This window comes from Lissotriton vulgaris, chromosome 6 (genome assembly GCF_964263255.1).
Source record: "Lissotriton vulgaris chromosome 6, aLisVul1.2, whole genome shotgun sequence".
NCBI lineage: Eukaryota > Metazoa > Chordata > Amphibia > Caudata > Salamandridae > Lissotriton > Lissotriton vulgaris.
This window is the reverse complement of record NC_141694.1, coordinates 174549858-174573449: the sequence shown is the minus strand read 5'-3', so window position 1 is coordinate 174573449 and position 23592 is coordinate 174549858. Positions and strand designations below refer to the sequence as shown.

The 23592-nt window shown below is 45.2% G+C and overlaps 1 protein-coding gene across 1 annotated transcript in view; it reads right to left on the bottom strand.

Annotated features, from left to right (window-relative positions):
- Positions 1–23: 23 nt before the first annotated feature.
- LOC147706973 (cysteine-rich venom protein-like) overlaps positions 24–23592 on the bottom strand; it is a 422922-nt gene continuing 399353 nt past the window's right edge. The window contains exon 7 of the mRNA XM_086925609.1: positions 24–148. Within this exon, the coding sequence (XP_086781735.1) occupies positions 24–148 (125 nt within the window). The remainder of the gene's footprint in view (positions 149–23592) is intronic.

Sequence of the window (23592 nt, the reverse complement as noted above, 5' to 3'; positions counted from 1 at the left end):
CCAGGAGAATAACCTTCTCATGTCTACTTTATTTCAGTTGGACACTTGCACGTAGCTTGGCAACCATTCTTTACTAAGGAATCAGAATCGCAGTCCTGTTTTAAGCTTTCACAGTTTATATATTTGTCATTGTATTGACAAGGATTGGCTGAAATACAAAAAAGTTAAAGACTGGTTAAAGTGAATATTTGAAAAGAAAAACACATATGTGGCATTTCTAAAGCCCGGTATACCTCTAAGTGTAAACACCTCATAAAATGGAAGTTAATGGTACATGATAGACAGATGGTATGTTGCATTACTAATTCGTTTGGAATAAATAATTCCTAAGCAACCCCCACTGGATTCAAACTGGTATTCGCCCTATAGGATTCCCACCAGGTGAAGTGAGGAGTACTTCAAGGCTCAGCAATGTCACATGTACTTCCCTACTAATCCAGTGTCAATAATACATAGAGATATCTATGTCTTATCTAAAATAAAAAATAAACTACTACTCATGGCAAGTCCTGCAGAGCTCTGTGACTTCTATTGAGCAATCAAACATCATAAACAGGTACAAGAATGAGAGACTATTACAGTGGTACATGAACCACATGATCACTCACCATTCATATTCTACTGCCCATACAGGAAAGGTAATCTTATTCCAATATCAACAGCCAAGACTTATGGGGCCACTTTCAACCCACATGATGAAACTGGATGCCCAAGGTAAATTAACATCATCCATCATTGCTTTTGTCACCTCTTTCTCATAGCATTACCCAAGGAGGGTCCAATACCCATGTATATGGAAGTACACATTTAAATTTGAATACATTAAATACTTTTAATTCAAATTGCTCCAACATCAAGACTGCTAAATAATCTGGGAACAAGTCACATACAGTTCCATAGCTAAAACATAGCAGTAAACAAAACGTAATTCACCAGCACATTGAAGACAACCCAAACATGTGGGAAGCAGTGTTGTAATGATGGTCTTCTGTATAGTTCACACATACATTTAGCACAAATCACTGAAGCTTTCAAAAGTAATAAACCTTATGCAATTCAGTCTTAATCTCCTTTTTCGGCCACAATCAGATTTACATCCCTAGAACAGATTGTGTATCTCAAGTGAAAATGATGTTGCAGTTCAAGGGCTAAGGCATGTGTGCTCAACAACCTCTAGAGACATAAGTCCATCTGGTAGTCTTTTATGTCACTGTGCTATGCTATATATCACTTTTCCACTTAACTCATTGCTACACATTAAGACATCAGCATGCAAAAGACATTACACTTCTCTGGAATTCTTATCTAAACAAGCATTGACAACACTAATAGACCCTTTGTTTAGTATGAGGGTTCCAACTCAATGGCTTAGTCAATGCTTGTTTGCATTACTGCAGGCAGGATGCTTTTTTTTGTTATCCTTGCGTCATTTCTGTCTGCCACGTAGGAATGGTAAAGTTAAAATAAAATAATAAAAGTTACAAAATGTCAGCTCTGAGTTGCATCAAATGCATTTGTCTGCACTGTGATGCACATGCATTCATGCGTCATGATGCAAGGGCATGCATGTGTGCATATGGTGGCTCTTCTGATTACTATTATGAGGTGCCACCATGTACACATTCATTGCTATGCCTCTTGGCATACACATCAGAACTCATTCATGGCAACAATGTTGTCTTTGTTTGTTTACCAGCCAACGCTGGCCATGTAGGAACAGTAAACAATAAAATAAAATATAAAGGTTGTGAAACATTTAAAGGTGACGTGTAAAGTGGTTCTTGTCCTTGACGGCTCTTAGGAATTAAAAAAATAATAATGCAGAATGTGAGGGTGATGGATGAGGGAGCACTTAAATGATTGGGCAGGTTATGGTATGTTATGTTAAGGGTTTGGTAAGCGCAACAGCTGCCCCAGCAAAGAGGCTTCCCGGCGCTGCTAGATCTAAAGAGACAGATACCTGAGGCTAGCCAGAAAATAGACGGGAGATCCTATGATGATGAAAAAAGAAAAGTTTTAATGGCTTTCCGAAAAGCCAGCAGGTTCTCTACTCCGCGGATGTGGGCCGGCAGGGAGTTCCGAAGTTTAGCCACCAACACCCGGAAAGAGCGACTGCCCATACGGCATAGTTTGGTTTGTGGTACACTCACCAGGTGTTGTCCCAATGAGCGCAAGCTACACCGGGGAGCATACAAGGTCAACAAAAGGCGCAACAAAGCTGGTCTCCCGGGTTTAAGGATCTTAAACGCCATGACAAGGGCTTTAAACTGGATCCGAGATGCGATCGGGAGCCAATGAAGCCTTCCAATCGTTGCTCTGACAGGGCATCTATGAGGGAGCCCAATCAGAGTTCTGGCTGCCAAGTTTTGGACCCGTTGGAGTCAAAGGACCTCAGCTTTGTTATCACCCAGGTGCAGCACGCTGGCATAGTCCAAATGAGAGATAATCATGGCTTGAACAATGAGCTGACGTACTGTTGGCTCAAAATACTTTAGGATGGGTTTTAGGCCTCTCAACAGGCCCACACAAGTATCTGCCACTCTCTTTGTGTGGGTCTGAAAGCTAAGTGAGTAGTCCATCCACACTCCCAAGTTCTTAACGAGAGGCTTTGATGTTGGCATTGTGCCCAGCAGGGCCGGCCACCAATGCTCATTCCAGAGGGCGGTGTTCTTCCCTGCAAGCAAAACCTCTGTTTTGCTAGCATTGAGCTGCAGACAGTTGTCTGCCATACATTGGGCAACAGCTGCCATCCCATCTCTAAACTTAGTGGCTGATGTAGATGGCCCTTCAGCTAGGGTGATAACCAGCTGGATATCATCCGCATATGAAACCAGCGCCAGGTCCCACTCTTTTGCCACAACTGCCAGAGGTTGCACATACAGATTGAACAAAGATGGACTGAGTGCAGAGTCTTGCGTAACCCCCTGACCGATAGAATGGGACTGAGAGATGTATGGTGGTGCCGAAACCCGAAAGGATCTCTCCTCTAGGAATGATCGGAACCACTCTAAGGCAGATCCCGTAATCCCTACCACCTCCAACCGATACAGAAGAATGTCATGTGATACCGTATCAAAGGCAGCGCTGAGATCTAACAGGATCAGCGCTGCACTCTGACCGGCATCAAGGATCATCCTTAAGTGTTCAGTGGTGGCAAGAAGGGCGGACTCAGTGCTATGGTCAGGCCTGAACCCGTTTTCAGACGGATCCAGAATGTCATTATGGCTCATGTATTGAGTTAGAACATTATTCACATGAGCCTCAGCCATCTTGGCCACCCACGGGAGGAGGGAGATTGGCCTAAAGCTTTCTAGTTTTGACGGATCTAGTGAAGGCTTCTTGATGATGGGGGATACCCATGCCTGCTTCCAGGCCCTAGGGACTTTGGCTGTGGAGAAGGACAGGTTAAGTATGGCGCTGAGCGGTTGTTGAAAGTGCGCCAGGGACTCCATGAATTGAGCCGGCCTCTGGAATAGTTGCTACGGTGGGGCCGCCAACCCTGGTATCTGCAGAAGGATGAGGGCCCGGAAAATGCTGCGGAAAGGTCTTATAGATTTTTTGCACTTTTGCAACAAAGAAAAAGACTAGTTCTTCACATTGCTGTGTGGAGGTTAAATTAGATACTCTAGATCTGAGATTCTTTAGCTCTTGCACAATTTTAAAAATACATTTAGTGGGATTAGGACTGGTTTTTATTTCCTATGCATAAAATGTGGCACGTGCAGAGCAAATCGCTTTGTGATACAGCTTTATTTTAGCCAAATAGATTGCTTTATCCCCCTATTTGTAATCCCTTCTCCATGTCCGCTCGGCTCTCTTGCATTGCTTCCTCAATGCTCGCAGAGCCTCACCGTACCATGGATTAGAAATAGTCCTACGCCCCTTAGTCCATTTAACTGGAATAAAAGCATCCAGACCTCTTACAGTCCAATCACAAAAGGCAGTGTACGCCACCTCCAGATCAGTCATGTCCTCCAGGGAGAACATCCCTAGGAAAGCATGAAAGTCCTTAATTTGAGTTTATGCCAAGGCCTTTTCAGGACCCTATTCACCACCTCCACCGGGCAAGGCTCAGGAATCTCCATGCTGACTCTAACCAGGAATTGGTCAGTCCAGCCCATAGGCTTAGGCATATCAACTTTCACTTGCGGAATATTAGAGAACACTGGGTCCAAAATATGCCCGGCCAAGTGCGTGGTGCCTTTATTCAGCAGATCTAGCTGTAGGGCGGCCAGGTCCGTCAACAAATTGCGGATAGTTGGATCCTGGGTCTGATCAAAATGAAGATTCAGATCCCCCAGAATTGTAAAATTGGCAGATCCCACCACTAGCGAGTTAGATTCTTCCAAGGTTGAGGAGGGTAACTGAATTAAATCCAGAAAACATTGCATATATTGCCTACTGGTGGTCGCCAGTACAAAATTATAGTTAGGACTCGTTACCATAAGAAAATTGCGACATTCTATTCCCAATAACTTTGGCGCCAATTGAGGAATCTTCTCAAAATTTTCAAAACTTGTGGGGCGCTCTGGTCCGCTCCTATCTTAATAGGGTCAGGGTGATTTGCCATGCGGGGGACGAGAAAAAAGGGGGGTCCCAAAACGTGTTCTTACCATGTTATTTTCCATATGAAACTTTAGACATAGCTACAGCCCGAACTGCTGAACGGAATTAAACCAAATTTGGTAAAAAGGTAGCCCTTGTTTCGGAAAGAGTCCTTTTTGTTAAATGGTGTAAACCTGTTCAGTAGTTGCTGAGAAAATCAAAAGTAAAAAAATATTACTATATAAAGGTGCGCAGGATTCGCGCACCCTCCCGATCACGAGCTTCATGCTAATTGGCTGTCAGCAGTCCAAACCAGGAAGTGTTGGTAGTCATCTTGTGCCTCGGAGGAACTGAGGCACAAGAAAACAGAAAAACAAACGTAAATAAAAAGCAAAGGGGCAGGGTACAAACACCCTGACCCCATTTTTTTAAAATCACGGGATGCGCGGAGGATTGGCTATTAGTTAGCCCCCGGGTAGGTCAAGTCCCGGGGCAATGTTTATAGAGTAATGGGTGGCCCAAAGGGTCCCCCAGCCCCGGGAATTGCCATGGCTTGGGGCTTTTCAAAAGTATTTGCGAGTCTCACGGCCCCTGCAGCCCCGGGGACCGCCCCCATGGGGCTTTTATAGTAAATGGGTGGGGGGCTCAAAGGCCCCCCCAAGCCCCGGGGATGCCACCCCCTGGGTCTCTTATAAAATATTGCCGGGGACACATGGTCCCCCCATGCTGCGCAGGGGACCGCCACCCCCGGGGCTTGTGTATTAAAACCATTAACTACCTGTGTAGGGGGCTTGAAGCCCACACATGCCCCGGGGACCGCCACCTCCCTGGGGCTCCAATTATTAAAATTGGGAGGTCCGTAATGGACCCATAAGCCCCGGGGATCTACAACTCCCAGAGCTTTGTGAATGGTGTGAGGGAGACCATGCATCCCCCCTCCTGGAGCCCTCAATGACCCTGGGGAACGGCACCCCCCAGGGCAGGCTCCTGCAGTGTCCCGGGGTGCCCACCCCCAGGCCACTGCAGTTTGCTATGGCAGGCTGGGAGCAGCAAGGCTTCCGCCCTGCCATAGCAAACTCTGCTTTTGTTTTTGGGAGAGAGAACAGGAAACCTGCTCTCTCTTCCACAAACCAAAGCTGATTGCTTTTACACATGGGGAGCTGCATCTTAGCAGCTCCGCATGTGGAAAAGCAATGCCGGCTCCCGCAGGAGAGGGGGAGCCGGCAGGACCGTGGGGGGATTGGGGACCCCTGCACGCTCCCCAATGGAGAAGGCCAGCCCCCAGGGATGGGGTCCCTGGGGCTCGAAGGGGCCCGGGAGGGCCCCTGGGGCTAACTGCAATCCTGAGGGCCAGTTGGGGCTAACTAGCCCACCAGGTGTTTCCAGTAAGTGCCTCTGCACTGCGTTGCAGAGAGGTTGACTAGGCCATGCCCCTTTTTACACCTCTCTGCAACGCAGATCTGTGGAGCTTACTCGAGGTACCTAGAGGGCTAGTTGCACCCTAGGGACCCTCAGGATTCAAGGAGAGTTAATCTCCCAACTTAAAACAGCCACAGTGCGTGTATACCCAGAGGTAAAGGGAGGGGACGGGACCTGAGGTGACGTGTGCAAACACGCCCTGTGGCATGTTTTAAGTTGGGGAAATAATTCCCATTCAATCCTGAGGGCCCTTGGGGGCCAATTAGCCCACCAGGTGCTTCCAGTAAGCGCCACTGCACTGCGTTGCAGAGAGGTGGCCCATGACGTCCTCTTTTTTACACTTCTCTGCAATACAGCTCTGTGGCGCTTACTGGAGTTACCTTGTGGGCTAGTTGGACCCAAAGGACACTCAGTTTTCAAGGGGAATTCATCCTAAAAATTACAACGGCCACAGGGCATGTTTGCACACATGTCGCCTCTGGACCCCATCCCTTCACCAGTGTGCAAATGAGCCCTGTGGTGAAATTTAAGAGGTATTTTAATCCCCCTGCCCTATTATGTACAAGGGTCTTACAGAGAAGATCATGGTAATCACAGGGGTACCCCAACGCATAGTGTTCCCTAGTGTATGTAGGTGTTTTCACTGTATTCTAAGTGTCTTTTAGCATAACACTGGCTCTAGGCCTTGTTAGTCAGATTCAGTTACCATCAGTACCCGACAGAAAAAGTTGTGGTTACAGGAGGACTTTCTGCTCCTCTGTCGTTTTTTTCTGTACATCTCTTCTTCTTCCTGCACTTTTCTTCGTCTTTGTGGACTTCTGTTTCTTTTTTCTACATTTCTTTTTTTCTTTCTGTGAGTTGTTTCTTCTTTCTTCACATGTTCTACCTCTGACATTTAAAAAACCCTTTGAAATTCACTGCAAAAAACCATAGGTATATATATATATATATATTTATATATATATAAATATATATATATATATATATATATATATATATATATATATATATATATATATATATATATATATATATATATATATATATATATTCACTGAAAAAACCATAGGTTTGACACATGTTATAGTTAGCTGGAAATTTTACTGACATAAAACCAATGAAATTCCACGTTATAGTTAGTTGGACTCACTATAACTTGCGCGTGCAATGCACTGCTGATGACGTCACATATTACATCACTCATGACATGGTCAGTGACATCACTGATGACACCATCCTTGTGACATAGTGACAGACCTCCTTTCACTGTAATGTAACCCTTGAGACACATATTCAAAAATAGAAACTGAAATTTTAAAAAAAATGGAGATACCTATATCAGTTACAACAAGCAATTCAGTAATTCCACTATCTATATACACATCCACTCATTCACCAACAGTTCTATATAGTCACTCATACATATACTCACTCATCATATGAAGTGATACACCTATACATCCTGTTACACACCGACAGTCATCCAAAAGTTACTCACACACATATTCACACGTGCAAATAAACTATTGAACATCCATTTATTTGAATATAGAGTTATACACACACTTCCACCTTACTTCTATTGAAAATTACACATATTTATTCTCTTAAACAATCACTTATAGAAACACATACTTATTTAAACAGGAACTCTTACAATCTCTTACTCTCACATATACTCACTTATATACATCAATATTCATATATACTAGATTAAAACATATGTAGTTACTGATAAAGACACTAGTGAGACAGTCATTCACTCACTAACAAACACATATAGACACTCATCCACCCATACAGTCCTGTACATATGCTGTCTTCAAAACACATACAAACAGAGAGTCAGTCACTCATGCATCTATATGCTAAGTAATACCCCCACCAAACCATATAGACACTCATACTGATACTAATAAAAATATCTGATAACCCATATACATACGCATGTAGCTACTTACCAACACATGTAGCCACTTATACACAAAGTGAAACACTAATATATATATTTAAATATTTAAACATAACTCACTAATATTTATTTTTCAGAAAGACACATATTCACTGGATGGTGTCATCAGTGATGTCATGAGTGATGTCACTGACCATGTCATGAGTGATGTAATATGTGACGTCATCAGCAGTGCATTGCACGCGCAAGTTATAGTGAGTCCAACTAACTATAACGTGGAATTTCATTGGTTTTATGTCAGTAAAATTTCCAGCTAACTATAACATGTGTCAAACCTATGGTTTTTCAGTGAATTTCATAGGTTTTTTAAATGCTACTTCCTAACTATAACGTGTGTAAAACCTATGGTTTTTTCTGTGAATCTCATTGGTTTTTAAAATGCTAATTCAGAAAAATGTCGTGTATGCAACCTATACTTTTGGCAATAAAGTTCTGGCAATATTTTTTTCGAAAACAAGCCGTTTTCTTCACTGTTCAAGTTGCATAGAGACTCCTTGTAAAGCGATACAGAATTCGAAAGTCTGTACCTTGCCTTTTTTTAAACACATTAAAATTTGTCTGTAAATAAAAATAGCCTTACTAAACTTTCGTGCGCGACCCGGTGTGCGCACTCTCGCCAACAGTTGTCAATAAAATGGATATCGCATTTCCAGGCTTTCGTGCGCGACCGAGTGCGCGCACCTGCCTATATATTTCGTGAAAACTTTGCAATTTGAACTTTCCAAAAACAGCTCCAGGAGCATATTATAAAGGGCGTTTATCGGCTTTCGATCGTGCGCGACCGTGTGCGCGCAACCGCCTATATATATATTTCGGGAAAAGTTCGCGATTGCAACTTATTAAATTTCTTCATACACCCACCATAGAACTTATACTACTCAGAAGATATATTAAATCCGGATATGTTTCGATTTACTCCTTTTCACGTTTTGAAATTGGACCGCTACTTCCAACCAGATACTATCACCGCGTACACGTCCTGAGACGCGCATGTGAAGTCATGTGACTTGAAAACAACACTTCCAATTGGTTCCTAGTAGTTTCTATGCTGCGTCAATACCTACGCCTGCTTCAAACACATGCACAGTTTTGAAATAGCATGGGCCTGAAAGTCACTGAGTGAAATATCATACATTACAGTCAGCCACTTTCAAGACGCATTCCTTCAGAGGAACACTTACCGTTTATTAGAGGTAGATCGTCCGACTCCACCGGAAAACACCCCTAATAAAAAAGACATATATATAAAATGCGGACTAGCCGCTGTATCGTACTAGCAAACTTTAACTTAAAACTCGTTAGAGAAAACAAAAGGAATCGAACAAAATCGATAGGCCACTGATAGGATCTCTTTTTGACCTTGCTAAAATAGAAACATTAGGAACAACCCCTCATGAGAAATATGAAACTAGTGAAACTAGTGAGAGAAACCGAGCTCGACGCCATCTTGCCCCCTTTTAGGCCCCATCACGAACATAGATAGCCCTACATAGCAAAACGTGATCTTATCGCCTGCCCAACTTCAGATCTGACCCCCCCCCCTTTTGCTCTCATGTCCTGTCGGAATGTCCGGCTGTAGATTACAATCACATGTTCCATTTGGGAGGGGAAACGACATCAGAGCGACAAATATTAGAAATATACCACACGACAGCAAAATAACAGATTAAAACGTTTTTATTCTTGAACAAAAATATATTAAAACCACTATGGAGAACCATTACGCGAATAGTCCGGAGGCGACACCATGCGCCAAGGCCTGTCCCCAGGATGAACCAAGGAATCCGTTCCTGGGACCGTGGCAAAGAGCAGCCGGTCGCCATCGGCCAGAGAAGGCATGGGCCCGACCCGAGATGTAGTTGTCTTCCCATTCTCTTCCTCTTTCGGCGCCTTGCAGGCCACGAGGGGGGATGTCTTGCATATGCCTCCGACCCCCCCCCCCCTCTCTTCATCGCCTGGTCCGGCCATAACAAATGTCAGCAAAACGCCGTGGGGTACACTGGGAGGGAGAGACGGCGCGGACGATAATCTTTCGACGCCTTGCAGGCCACAAGGGGGGATGTCTTGCATATGCCTCCGACCCCCCCCCCTCTCTTCATCGCCTGGTCCGGCCATAACAAATGTCAGCAAGACGCCGTGGGGTGCACTGGGAGGGACAGGCGGCACGGACGAGCCTCTCCCGCCTCCCCACGTGCAGGCCCCTCACCTGCACCCCCAACGCTCCACGCACCCGTCAAAGGACTCGTCCACTCTTGCGGTGCAGCGACGCTCCATGCACCTGGCAAAGGACTCGTCCACTGTGGCGGTGCAACGATGCTTCGCCCGACAGGCTTGAGTCCATCAGCTCCTGCAACCCAGTGACTGCCGGTGGTTGCAGATCTTTCCTTTCAAAATGCTGCCAACAATATTTTCTGAATGGCGTAGCCACGAGACGTTGGCGCTCTCATGCTGACGCCAGCCTCAGTTTGAATGACCAACAATCCGGGGCGGGGCGCGGAGCGCGTAACGTAAGCATAACAGGTCATGTGACTTGTTAAGGCTTTTCATTGGTTTAGAAATATTTTTATGAGCATATTTGACTATTTTATTAAAGACACTACACATAACCTGTTTTTCAAGTTATGTTTAATTTTAAATGAAACGGTTTACATTTTCACTTTTTATTTCCAGTAAATTTGAAAAAAAAATGTTTATAGTTCCATATGCTGAAGCACGTCAGCTTCCCACCCTATGTCATACAATTCTGACAAATCGGCATCCTCATCATGTTCTTCATCATCCTCAGGATTTAAATCATCTAAGGGTTCCACTTCCACTGACGTTTCAATGACATGTTCAACAATAAGATCGAGACCAACGGATTGCTCATTATCACTCATGGTTAATGTCCTTATCTTTAAAGAAAGAGAACAACAATGAGATGTTGCACAGTAAAAGACAAATCTCAGACACTATAATAGTAAAATTGTTTAACAACAGTAACATTTTGCAGCTATTATTTAGCCATGTCCAGCGATGCTGAGGAGGTGAGTCCTATGTCCAAGTTTTCAGTGAACAGGACTCATCTCTTTTTAACCTTCGATAAGCTTCACCAACTCTGTGTCCCCTGCTCATACTTAAATGTAAAGGAGCAGATTTATGTTAACTGGCGCATCCCCAGAGATGCACCAGTTAATGTGCACCGCTGCTCTGCCACACAAGGTGTGCCGCATTTACAATGTGGAGCACCATTTACTCGCAGTGACAAAATGGCGGTCAACACTTCCTGATTTCCTTCGAATCGAACGTTAACAGACGTCACGCAGCAAAAAAAAATTACGCTCGCGCGCAGCCCCTCCTTACCCAAAGTAGCAATGTTGGGCTACTTTTGGGCTGCTTTCTAGTAGGGTTTTTGAGCGTCAGAAAGTCTACAAAAGCCATCGGCAACGGCCTGGGGTGGAGAACCATTATGCGAATAGTCCGGAGGAGACACCACACGCCAAGGCCTGTCCCCAGGATGAACCAAGGGATCCGTTCCTGGGGCCGTGGCAAAGAGCGGCCGGCCGCCATCGGCCAGAGAAGGCATGGGCCCGACCCGAGATGTAGTTGTCTTCCCATTCTCTTCTTTTTTCGGTGCCTTGCAGGCCACAAGGGGGATGTGACATACCTAATAATATAACTCATATATATCCGACCTCCCCCTCTCTTCATCGCCTGGTCCGGCCATAACAAATGTCAGCAAGACGCCGTGGGGTCCACTGGGAGGGAGAGGCGGCGCGGACGAGCCTCCCCAGATGGAGGCCCCTCTGCTGCACCCCCAACGATCCATGCACCCGGCAAAGGGTTCGTACTCTGTGGCGATATAGGGACACTCCACGAGCCCAGCAAAGCGTTCGCATACTGTGGCGGTATAGGGACGCTCCACGAGCCCAGCAAAGGACTCTCCCACTGTTGCGGTACAGCGACGCTCCACTCACCCAGCAGGGTCTCGTCCACTGTGGCGGTGCAACGATGCTTCGCCCGACAGGCTTGAGTCCATCTGCTCCTGCAACCCAGTGACTGCCGGTGGTTGCAGATCTCCTAAAAATGGCGGTCGACTTTGCAGGAATGGGCCTGGCGTGAAAAGTTGGCCTGGTCACCTGTTAACCAGAAAATGGGCCCCTGTCTTTCCTTTCAAAATGCTGCCAACAATATTATATCAAACTCTGCATCGGTACTTACTTATAAATGCAGAAACAACTCAATTAACACAAGGGCTCTTTTCAGAGCCACCTTATATGAAAGCACTCAAACTTCTGATTTATCTCCATTTTCACACTTTTGTAAATAGGTGTGCGCGCCCGAGTGCGCGCACCCCGCAACTTTTTCGAGAAAAAAATATATATATTTTCGCTTTTAAGGACCTTACTGCACACCCTGAGAAAACCTACGCAGCAAAACAATCTCTACCTTCTCCCCTTTCCATGTTCCAACGCTTTGAAATGACAATATATTTACTTGCAGTGACAAAATGGCAGTCAACACTTCCTGATTTCCTTCGAATCGAACGTTAACAGACGTCACGCAGCAAAAAAAAATTCCGCTCGCGCGCAGCCCCTCCTTCCCCAAAGTAGCAATGTTGGGCTACTTTTGGGCTGCTTTCTAGTAGGGTTTTTGAGCGTCAGAAAGTCTACAAAAGCCGTCGGCAACGGCCTGGGGTGCAGAACCATTACGCGAATAGTCCGGAGGAGACACCACACGCCAAGGCCTGTCCCCAGGATGAACCAAGGGATCCGTTCCTGGGGCCATGGCAAAGAGCGGCCGGCCGCCATCGGCCAGAGAAGGCATGGGCCCGACCCGAGATGTAGTTGTCTTCCCATTCTCTTCTTTTTTCGGTGCCTTGCAGGCCACAAGGGGGATGTGACATACCTAATAGTATAACTCATATATATCCGACCTCCCCCTCTCTTCATCGCCTGGTCCGGCCATAACAAATGTCAGCAAGACGCCGTGGGGTCCACTGGGAGGGAGAGGCGGCGCGGACGAGCCTCCCCAGATGGAGGCCCCTCAGCTGCACCCCCAACGATCCATGCACCCGGCAAAGGGTTCGTACTCTGTGGCGATATAGGGACACTCCACGAGCCCAGCAAAGCGTTCGCATACTCTGGCGGTATAGGGACGCTCCACGAGCCCAGCAAAGGACTCTCCCACTGTTGCGGTACAGCGACGCTCCACTCACCCAGCAGGGTCTCGTCCACTGTGGCGGTGCAACGATGCTTCGCCCGACAGGCTTGAGTCCATCTGCTCCTGCAACCCAGTGACTGCCGGTGGTTGCAGATCTCCTAAAAATGGCGGTCGACTTTGCAGGAATGGGCCTGGCGTGAAAAGTTGGCCTGGTCACCTGTTAACCAGAAAATGGGCCCCTGTCTTTCCTTTCAAAATGCTGCCAACAATATTATATCAAACTCTGCATCGGTACTTACTTATAAATGCAGAAACAACTCAATTAACACAAGGGCTCTTTTCAGAGCCACCTTATATCAAAGCACTCAAACTTCTGATTTATCTCCATTTTCACACTTTTGTAAATAGGTGTGCGCGCCCGAGTGCGCGCACCCCGCAACTTTTCGAGAAAAAAATATATATATTTTCGCTTTTAAGGACCTTACTGCACACCCTGAGAAAACCTACGCAGCAAAACAATCTCTACCTTCTCCCCTTTCCATGTTCCAACGCTTTGAAATGACAATATATTTACTTGCAGTGACAAAATGGCAGTCAACACTTCCTGATTTCCTTCGAATCGAACGTTAACAGACGTCACGCAGCAAAAAAAAATTCTGCTCGCGCGCAGCCCCTCCTTCCCCAAAGTAGCAATGTTGGGCTACTTTTGGGCTGCTTTCTAGTAGGGTTTTTGAGCGTCAGAAAGTCTACAAAAGCCGTCGGCAACGGCCTGGGGTGCAGAACCATTACGCGAATAGTCCGGAGGAGACACCACACGCCAAGGCCTGTCCCCAGGATGAACCAAGGGATCCGTTCCTGGGGCCATGGCAAAGAGCGGCCGGCCGCCATCGGCCAGAGAAGGCATGGGCCCGACCCGAGATGTAGTTGTCTTCCCATTCTCTTCTTTTTTCGGTGCCTTGCAGGCCACAAGGGGGATGTGACATACCTAATAGTATAACTCATATATATCCGACCTCCCCCTCTCTTCATCGCCTGGTCCGGCCATAACAAATGTCAGCAAGACGCCGTGGGGTCCACTGGGAGGGAGAGGCGGCGCGGACGAGCCTCCCCAGATGGAGGCCCCTCAGCTGCACCCCCAACGATCCATGCACCCGGCAAAGGGTTCGTACTCTGTGGCGATATAGGGACACTCCACGAGCCCAGCAAAGCGTTCGCATACTCTGGCGGTATAGGGACGCTCCACGAGCCCAGCAAAGGACTCGCCCACTGTTGCGGTACAGCGACGTTCCACGAGCCCAGCAGGGTCTCGTCCACTGTGGCGGTGCAACGATGCTTTGCCCGACAGGCTTGAGTCCATCTGCTCCTGCAACCCAGTGACTGCCGGTGGTTGCAGATCTCCTAAAAATGGCGGTCGACTTTGCAGGAATGGGCCTGGCGTAAAAGTTGGCCTGGTCACCTGTTAACCAGAAAATGGGCCCCTGTCTTTCCTTTCAAAATGCTGCCAACAATATTATATCAAACTCTGCATCGGTACTTACTTATAAATGCAGAAACAACTCAATTAACACAAGGGCTCTTTTCAGAGCCACCTTATATCAAAGCACTCAAACTTCTGATTTATCTCCATTTTCACACTTTTGTAAATAGGTGTGCACACCCGAGTGCGCGCACCCCGCAACTTTTTTGAGAAAAAAATATATATATTTTCGCTTTTAAGGACCTTACTGCACACCCTGAGAAAACCTACGCAGCAAAACAATCTCTACCTTCTCCCCTTTCCATGTTCCAACGCTTTGAAATGACAATATATTTACTCGCAGTGACAAAATGGCGGTCAACACTTCCTGATTTCCTTCGAATCGAACGTTAACAGACGTCACGCAGCAAAAAAAAATTCCGCTCGCGCGCAGCCACTTGGGTGCGCGCACGCATGCGCGCCTATAGATATATAATTGACTTTAACTTTAATTTTCTCAACAACTACTGAACGGATTTACACCATTCCAAAAAAAGCCTTATCTGCGAGCCGGACTGTACAGTTTTGCCAAATTTCTTATAAATCCATTCACCTGTTCGACCTGTTGCCGAGTCTAAAGGTCCTATGGAAAATAACATGGAGAAAACATGTTTTGGGACCCCCCTTTGATCTCAGCCCCCACTTGACCAATCCCCCCCCAAACTTTTAGGGAAGGAGCGCAGCGGACTGAGCCATCTTCTTTGAGAAATTCGCTAAGATTCTTCAACCAGGGCCAAAGTTATTCCAAATAGAATGTTGAGCATTTCCTATGGAAACTAGGTCCTAACTATAATATTATATCAAACTCTGCATCGGTACTTACTTATAAATGCAGAAACAACTCAATTAACACAAGGGCTCTTTTCAGAGGCACCTTATATCAAAGCACTCAAACTTCTGATTTATCTCCATTTTCACACTTTTGTAAATAGGTGTGCGCGCCTGAGTGCGCGCACCCCGCAACTTTTTCGAGAAAAAAATATATATATTTTCGCTTTTAAGGACCTTACTGCACACCCTGAGAAAACCTACGCAGCAAAACAATCTCTACCTTCTCCCCTTTCCATGTTCCAACGCTTTGAAATGACAATATATTTACTCGCAGTGACAAAATGGCGGTCAACACTCCTGATTTCCTTCGAATCAAACGTTAACAGAAGTCACGCAGCAAAAAAAAATTCCGCTCGCGCGCAGCCACTTGGGTGCGCGCACGCATGCGCGCCTATAGATATATATTTGACTTTAACTTTAATTTTCTCAACAACTACTGAACGGATTTACACTATTCCAAAAAAAGCGTAATCTGCGAGCCGGACTGTACAGTTTTGCCAAATTTCTTATAAATCCATTCACCCGTTCGACCTGTAGCCGAGTCTAAAGGTCCTATGGAAAATAACATGGAGAAAACACGTTTTGGGACCCCCCTTTTATCTCAGCCCCCACTTGACCAATCCCCCCCAAACTTTTAGGGAAGGAGCGCAGCGGACTGAGCCATCTTCTTTGAGAAATTCGCTAAGATTCTTCAACCAGGGCCAAAGTTATTCCAAATAGAATGTTGAGCATATCCTATGAAAACTAGGTCCTAACTATAACTACCTACTGGCGACGGCCAGTAGGTAATATATATATATATATATATATATATATATATATATATATATATATATATATATATATATATATATATATATATATATATATATATATATATATATATATATATATATATATATATACATTACCTACTGGCGGTCGCTATAGTAAGGATTTTTTTCAATGCAAATTCTCAAAATTCTATTTGGAATAACTATGGCGCCGGTTGACGAATCTGCCTGAAAACTTCCTCAAATTTGCCTCGCGGAACTCCGGTCCTCCCTTGAAAGTTTCTTGGGGATTCGTCAAGCGGGGACCGAGATAAAAGGGGGTCCCAAAACGTGTTTTCCCCATGTTAATTTCCATAGGGCGGTCAAACTCACTTTTAGCCCGAACGGCTGAATGGATTTGCACCAAATTTGGCAAAATTGTAGGGACTGGTAGCCCAATGTGCCTTTGCTATGTCTCAAGATATGTGCTCCAGTGGTTTTTGATTAATTTAGGTTAAAAACATATATATATATCTATGGCAGCGCCCTGGTACGCGCACCGGGGAGCGCTCCGGGCGCGCCACGCGACTTGCGCACAGAAAGCTGATTGGCTCTTGGGTGTCTGTAAACATTAAAACAGTCAGGAGCGGCCGCCATCTTGTGTCTCGGTAAAATCAAGACATAAGAGGTGGAAAAATCAAAGGGGGAAATTACCATAAGGGGGCAGGGATAGACCCACCCTGACCCCCTAGGTTTGATGTGGGGGCCATAGAAGGGCCCAACGGGGCAAAAAAAATTTTGGGGGGATTTGCGCGGGGGGAGCGCCCGGTATGCGCACCGGGGAGCAGACCGGGGAGCGTCCCATGGGGAAAAATGAATATTAGAGTTTTTAAAAAATGTAGCCTTTTTTTAGAAATTGGAGGTAGTTCTAAAAAAAAAAGTTTTTTTTCTTCTTTTTGTTGTTTTATATTTTTTTATTTGCTTTTTGAACATTTTAAACTTTTTTGGGGTTTTCTGAACACTTTTATATCTTTTTTGTATTTTTCATGGGGAGAAACGAAAAAAAATAGGGAATTGAAAATGGCTCAACTGGAGCAAAAATAAAAAATAAAGAAATAATTAGGGTTTATTGGGGCATTAGTGGTTGTCCCCAGCAAGGACGATGAGCTTTACGCTCTGTTCTCCATAGGAGGTGGTCTTCCCACAATATTTACAGATAATTCGGAAATCTGCAAATCGTGGCTGAATGCAAGGCATCGTCTCACTTTCCTCTGGTGCCGACGGAGTGGGTTGCTTTCTTTTTGAGGTGGTGCTTGTGGATTGGGGAGGGTTACTGGCCAGTTCTCTCATCTCTGCAGCAGAATAGTTTATTGGATGCTTGCGCTGCATGTGGCGAATCATCGTGTTGTTTCCAAATGAATATTTTTTATTAGGGTTCCCCCTAGAAAGTTCCATGCCACAGATTAGGCAAGTCACCTTGGCTGCATTTACTTTTTTCTTCCCCTGTGGAATCGAAAAAAACTTCCATATAATGTATGGTCTTGGCTGGTATGGGGTATTTTGTTCTTCAAGCCATCTTCTCCTCCTCCTCCTCCTCCTCCTCTTCCTTCTCTTGTTGACAACCAATGATATCTTTTGGTGGTCCTCTTGGTGGTTGTGGTGGTGGTGCAGATGCACCAGCTGCTGCTGCTACTGAAGCCATTATAACGATCAAAAAGGTACAGAGAGGTACAAACAGGTCTTCCTAAGTCAAAGGACAAAGTCAGAATAAGGAAAAAAGGTGTGGTCTTTCATCCTTTTGAAAAAAAAATGTATTGAACCAATGAAAAGTGTTATTTTCAGGTCACATGACCAGGGGCTTCATTATCATGAAACCAAAACTGTTATGAACCAATGAAAAGTGTTATCTTCAGGTCACATGACCCGACACGCTTACGCTACGCGCCCCGGGGTACGCCCAGGGGCGCGTCGCATAAGCGTGTCAGACACCTACGTTGCACGATCGTATTAGCTCGAGTGTTTCCGGGTGCGATTAAGCCGTGCGTATCACGGTGACGCGGCTACGCGATACGTCACAATCATGTTTTAATTCGTGATATTGGCGCTTACGGGACGCTCCCGGGTGCGCGCCCTGGGGCGCTTCATATAATTACGCTTTCCGGGGCGCTCCAAGGCAAAAAAAGAAGAAAAAAAAAAACAATATACAAAAATAAATTGGGCAAAATTGTAGGGACTGGTAGCCCGATGTGCCTTTGCTATGTCTCAAGATATATGCTCAAGTGGTTTTTAGGAAAATTAACTTAAAAAAAATATGTATTGGGCTACATTGGGCTATAGATATGTTAGAGCCCAAATGTAGCCCAATGTAGCCCAATGTAGCCCAATGTAGCCCAAAGATGGCCACCAGAGACAAAAAAAAACAAATGTAGCCCAAATATCAGCCAGATGTAGCCCAAATATTACCCAATGATAGAATGTCCCAGAGTGTTCTAAAGAACAACTAGAGCACTAACAGTCTTACTTATAAACTGAGACTTATAGTTAGGAATTAGCATTTAAAAAACCTTTAAAATTCACTGAAAAAACCATAGTTTTCACACCAGTTATAGTTAGGAATTAGCATTTAAAAAACCTATTAAATTCACTGAAAAAACAATAGGTTTCACACCAGTTATAGTTAGCTGGAAATTTTACTGACATAAAACCATTGAAATTCCACGGTATAGTTAGTTGGACTCACTATAACTTGCGCGCCTGCAATGCACTGCTGATGACATCACATATTACATCACTCATGACATGGTCAGTGACATCACTCATGACATCACTGATGACACCATCCTTGTGACAGAGTGACAGACCTCCTTTCAGTGTAATGTAAGCCTTGAAACACATATTCAAAAATAGAAATTAACATTTTCAAAAAAATGGAGATACTCATACCAGTTACAACAAACAATTCAGTAATTCCACCATCTATATACACATCCACTCATTCACCAACAGTTCTATATAGTCACTCATACATATACTCACTCATTATATTTAGTGATACACCTATACATCCTGTTACACACCGACAGTCATCCAAAAGTTACACACACACATACTCACACAGGCAAATAAACTATTGAACATCCATTTATTTGCATATAGAACTATACACACTCTACCACTTTACTTCTATGGAAATTTCAACATACTTACTCTCTTAAACAATCACTTATAGAAACACATACTTATTTAAACAGGAACTCTTACAATCTCTCGCTCTGACATATACTCACTTATATACATCAATATTCACATATACTAGATTAAAACATATGTAGTTACTGATAAATACATTAGTGAGACAGTCATTCACTCACTAACACACACATATACACACTCATCCACCCATACAGTCCTGCACATATGCTGTCTTCAAAACACATACAAACAGTGAGTCAGTCACCAACCCATGCAGCCACTTATACACAAAGTGAAACACTGATACATATATTTCAATATTTAAAAGTTACTCGCTAATATATGTTTTCAGTAAGATACACTTAAAAGGGAGTTAACAAATCATTTTTTTAGAAAAAAAACATCCATTTAGACACTTACTTAAACATTTATTCTTCCATCAACCTCTTTCATATACATATATAAAACATATTTATTATTCAGAAAGACACACAATTATAGATGGTGTCATCAGTGATGTCATGAGTGATGTCACTGACCATGTCATGAGTGATGTAATATGTAATATATATATATATATATATATATATATATATATTACCTACTGGCTATCGCCAGTAGGTATATATAGTTAGGATTTTTTCCCTATGGCATTTCTGAAAATTCTATGTCTAATAACTTTGGCGTTTGTGGACGGAATCGGCTGAAATTTTCAGGAAAATGGCACATTTTGTTTCTGAGCAGCCCCTAAAAATTTGGGGGGGTTTCGTCAAGGGGGGGCCGAGAAAAAAGGGGGGTCCCAAAACGCGTTTTTCCCATGTTAATTTCCATAGGGCGGTTGGACTCACTTTTAGCTCGAACGGCTGAATGGATTTCCACGAAACTTGGCAAAATTGTAGGGACTGTTAGCCCGATGTGCCTTTGCTAGGTCTCAATATATGTGCTTCAGTGGATTTTGAGAAATTAACGTTCAAATCAAGATATATATCTGTAACAGCGCTCTGGGCAGCGATCCGGTCCGCTTACTTTTCGCGAAACGGAACTTTGCGCGCAGAAAGCTGATTGGCTCTCCGGTGTCTGTCAACATTCTAAACAGTCCGGAGCGGCCGCCATCTTGTCTCTCGGTAGGATCGAGAGAGAAGAAGAGGTGAAAAACGAAAGGGGAATTTAATGAAAGGGGGCAAGGTATCCCCCTCTTGACCCCCTAGGAATGTTGTTGGGGTTATTAAAGGGTCCCGTGGGGAAAAAAAAAAAAAATGATTTTTCACGGTAGAAGCGCTTCACGGGCCGCGAACTGGGCCGCAAACTGGTAGCGAAACGGGAATTCGCCATTTTGTGCTTCGTTAATTAAATTACTAGGTATAAGTGGGTGCGGGAGACGTATCCTAATCCCCTATGTTTCCTGAGGGTGGCTGAGGAGGCTGATATATGTTGATACATCTCTTCCAGCGGCTGTGCGTGAGCTTTTTTTTTTTTTTGCTGCGTGACAGTCCGGAGCGGCCGCCATCTTGTCTCTCGGTAGGATCGAGAGAGAAGAAAAGGTGAAAAACTAAGGGGGAATTTAATGAAAGGGGGCAAGGTATCCCCCTCTTGACCCCCTAGGAATGTTGTTGGGGTTATTAAAGGGTCCCGTGGGGAAAATAAAAAAAAATGATTTTTCACGGTAGAAGCGCTTCACGGGCCGCGAACTGGGCCGCAAACTGGTAGCGAAACGGGAATTCGCCATTTTGTGCTTCGTTAATTAAAGTACTAGGTATAAGGGGGTGCGGGAGACGTATCCTAATCCCCTATGTTTCCTGAGGGTGGCTGAGGAGGCTGATATATGTTGATACATCTCTTCCAGCGGCTGCGCCATCTTGACTTTTTTCCAATGCCACAATTTTGTCGTGCACGGCAGCCATTTTAGATGCCATATTTACAACAAGGGGTAGTTTAGTCTGCCCTGTTCCCATGATGCACTGGGCCAGGGACAGACTGATTTGCATATAGCCATGTTCTGAGCTGGGATGGGGCAGTGAGATAAATAACGGTGATGGATCAAGCCCTGATCTTTGGACTGGGTAAGAGTGGTCTGCTCAATTCAGACACTCTGTTCATCACCACCCCCTTTTGTAAATCGATTTTGGCCACTATAGGTGTGGCAGGGTATACTCAGACATGAGTCCCTTTCTCACTGCTCCATCAGGATTCAAGCAAGCCGGGCCGAAGAGGCTGAAATGCCAGAAACCGGTCCCCGGTAGCTTGTCTCCTTTCTGGTAAAGAATTGGCTTGGTAGTTTAGTCTGCCCTGTTCCCATGATGCACTGGGCCAGGGACAGACTGATTTGCATATAGCCATGTTCTGAGCTGGGATGGGGCAGTGAGATAAATAACGGTGATGGATCAAGCCCTGATCTTTGGACTGGGTAAGAGTGGTCTGCTCAATTCAGACACTCTGTTCATCACCACCCCCTTTTGTAAATCGATTTTGGCCACTATAGGTGTGGCAGGGTATACTCAGACATGAGTCCCTTTCTCACTGCTCCATCAGGATTCAAGCAAGCCAGGCCGAAGAGGCTGAAATGCCAGAAACCGGTCCCCGGTAGCTTGTCTCCTTTCTGGTAAAGAATTGGCTTGGTAGTTTAGTCTGCCCTGTTCCCATGATGCACTGGGCCAGGGACAGACTGATTTGCATATAGCCATGTTCTGAGCTGGGATGGGGCAGTGAGATAAATAACGGTGATGGATCAAGCCCTGATCTTTGGACTGGGTAAGAGTGGTCTGCTCAATTCAGACACTCTGTTCATCACCACCCCCTTTTGTAAATCGATTTTGGCCACTATAGGTGTGGCAGGGTATACTCAGACATGAGTCCCTTTCTCACTGCTCCATCAGGATTCAAGCAAGCCGGGCCGAAGAGGCTGAAATGCCAGAAACCGGTCCCCGGTAGCTTGTCTCCTTTCTGGTAAAGAATTGGCTTGGTAGTTTAGTCTGCCCTGTTCTCATGATGCACTGAGCCAGGGACAGACTGATTTGCATATAGCCATGTTCTGAGCTGGGATGGGGCAGTGAGATAAATAACGGTGATGGATCAAGCCCTGATCTTTGGACTGGGTAAGAGTGGTCTGCTCAATTCAGACACTCTGTTCATCACCACCCCCTTTTGTAAATCGATTTTGGCCACTATAGGTGTGGCAGGGTATACTCAGACATGAGTCCCTTTCTCACTGCTCCATCAGGATTCAAGCAAGCCGGGCCGAAGAGGCTGAAATGCCAGAAACCGGTCCCCGGTAGCTTGTCTCCTTTCTGGTAAAGAATTGGCTTGGTAGTTTAGTCTGCCCTGTTCCCATGATGCACTGGGCCAGGGACAGACTGATTTGCATATAGCCATGTTCTGAGCTGGGAAGGGGCAGTGAGATAAATAACGGTGATGGATCAAGCCCTGATCTTTGGACTGGGTAAGAGTGGTCTGCTCAATTCAGACACTCTGTTCATCACCACCCCCTTTTGTAAATCGATTTTGGCCACTATAGGTGTGGCAGGGTATACTCAGACATGAGTCCCTTTCTCACTGCTCCATCAGGATTCAAGCAAGCAGGGGCCGAAGAGGCTGAAATGCCAGAAACCGGTCCCCGGTAGCTTGTCTCCTTTCTGGTAAAGAATTGGCTTGGTAGTTTAGTCTGCCCTGTTCCCATGATGCACTGGGCCAGGGACAGACTGATTTGCATATAGCCATGTTCTGAGCTGGGATGGGGCAGTGAGATAAATAACGGTGATGGATCAAGCCCTGATCTTTGGACTGGGTAAGAGTGGTCTGCTCAATTCAGACACTCTGTTCATCACCACCCCCTTTTGTAAAGCGATTTTGGCCACTATAGGTGTGGCAGGGTATACTCAGACATGAGTCCCTTTCTCACTGCTCCATCAGGATTCAAGCAAGCCGGGCCGAAGAGGCTGAAATGCCAGAAACCGGTCCCCGGTAGCTTGTCTCCTTTCTGGTAAAGAATTGGCTTGGTAGTTTAGTCTGCCCTGTTCCCATGATGCACTGGGCCAGGGACAGACTGATTTGCATATAGCCATGTTCTGAGCTGGGATGGGGCAGTGAGATAAATAACGGTGTTGGATCAAGCCCTGATCTTTGGACTGGGTAAGAGTGGTCTGCTCAATTCAGACACTCTGTTCATCACCACCCCCTTTTGTAAATCGATTTTGGCCACTATAGGTGTGGCAGGGTATACTCAGACA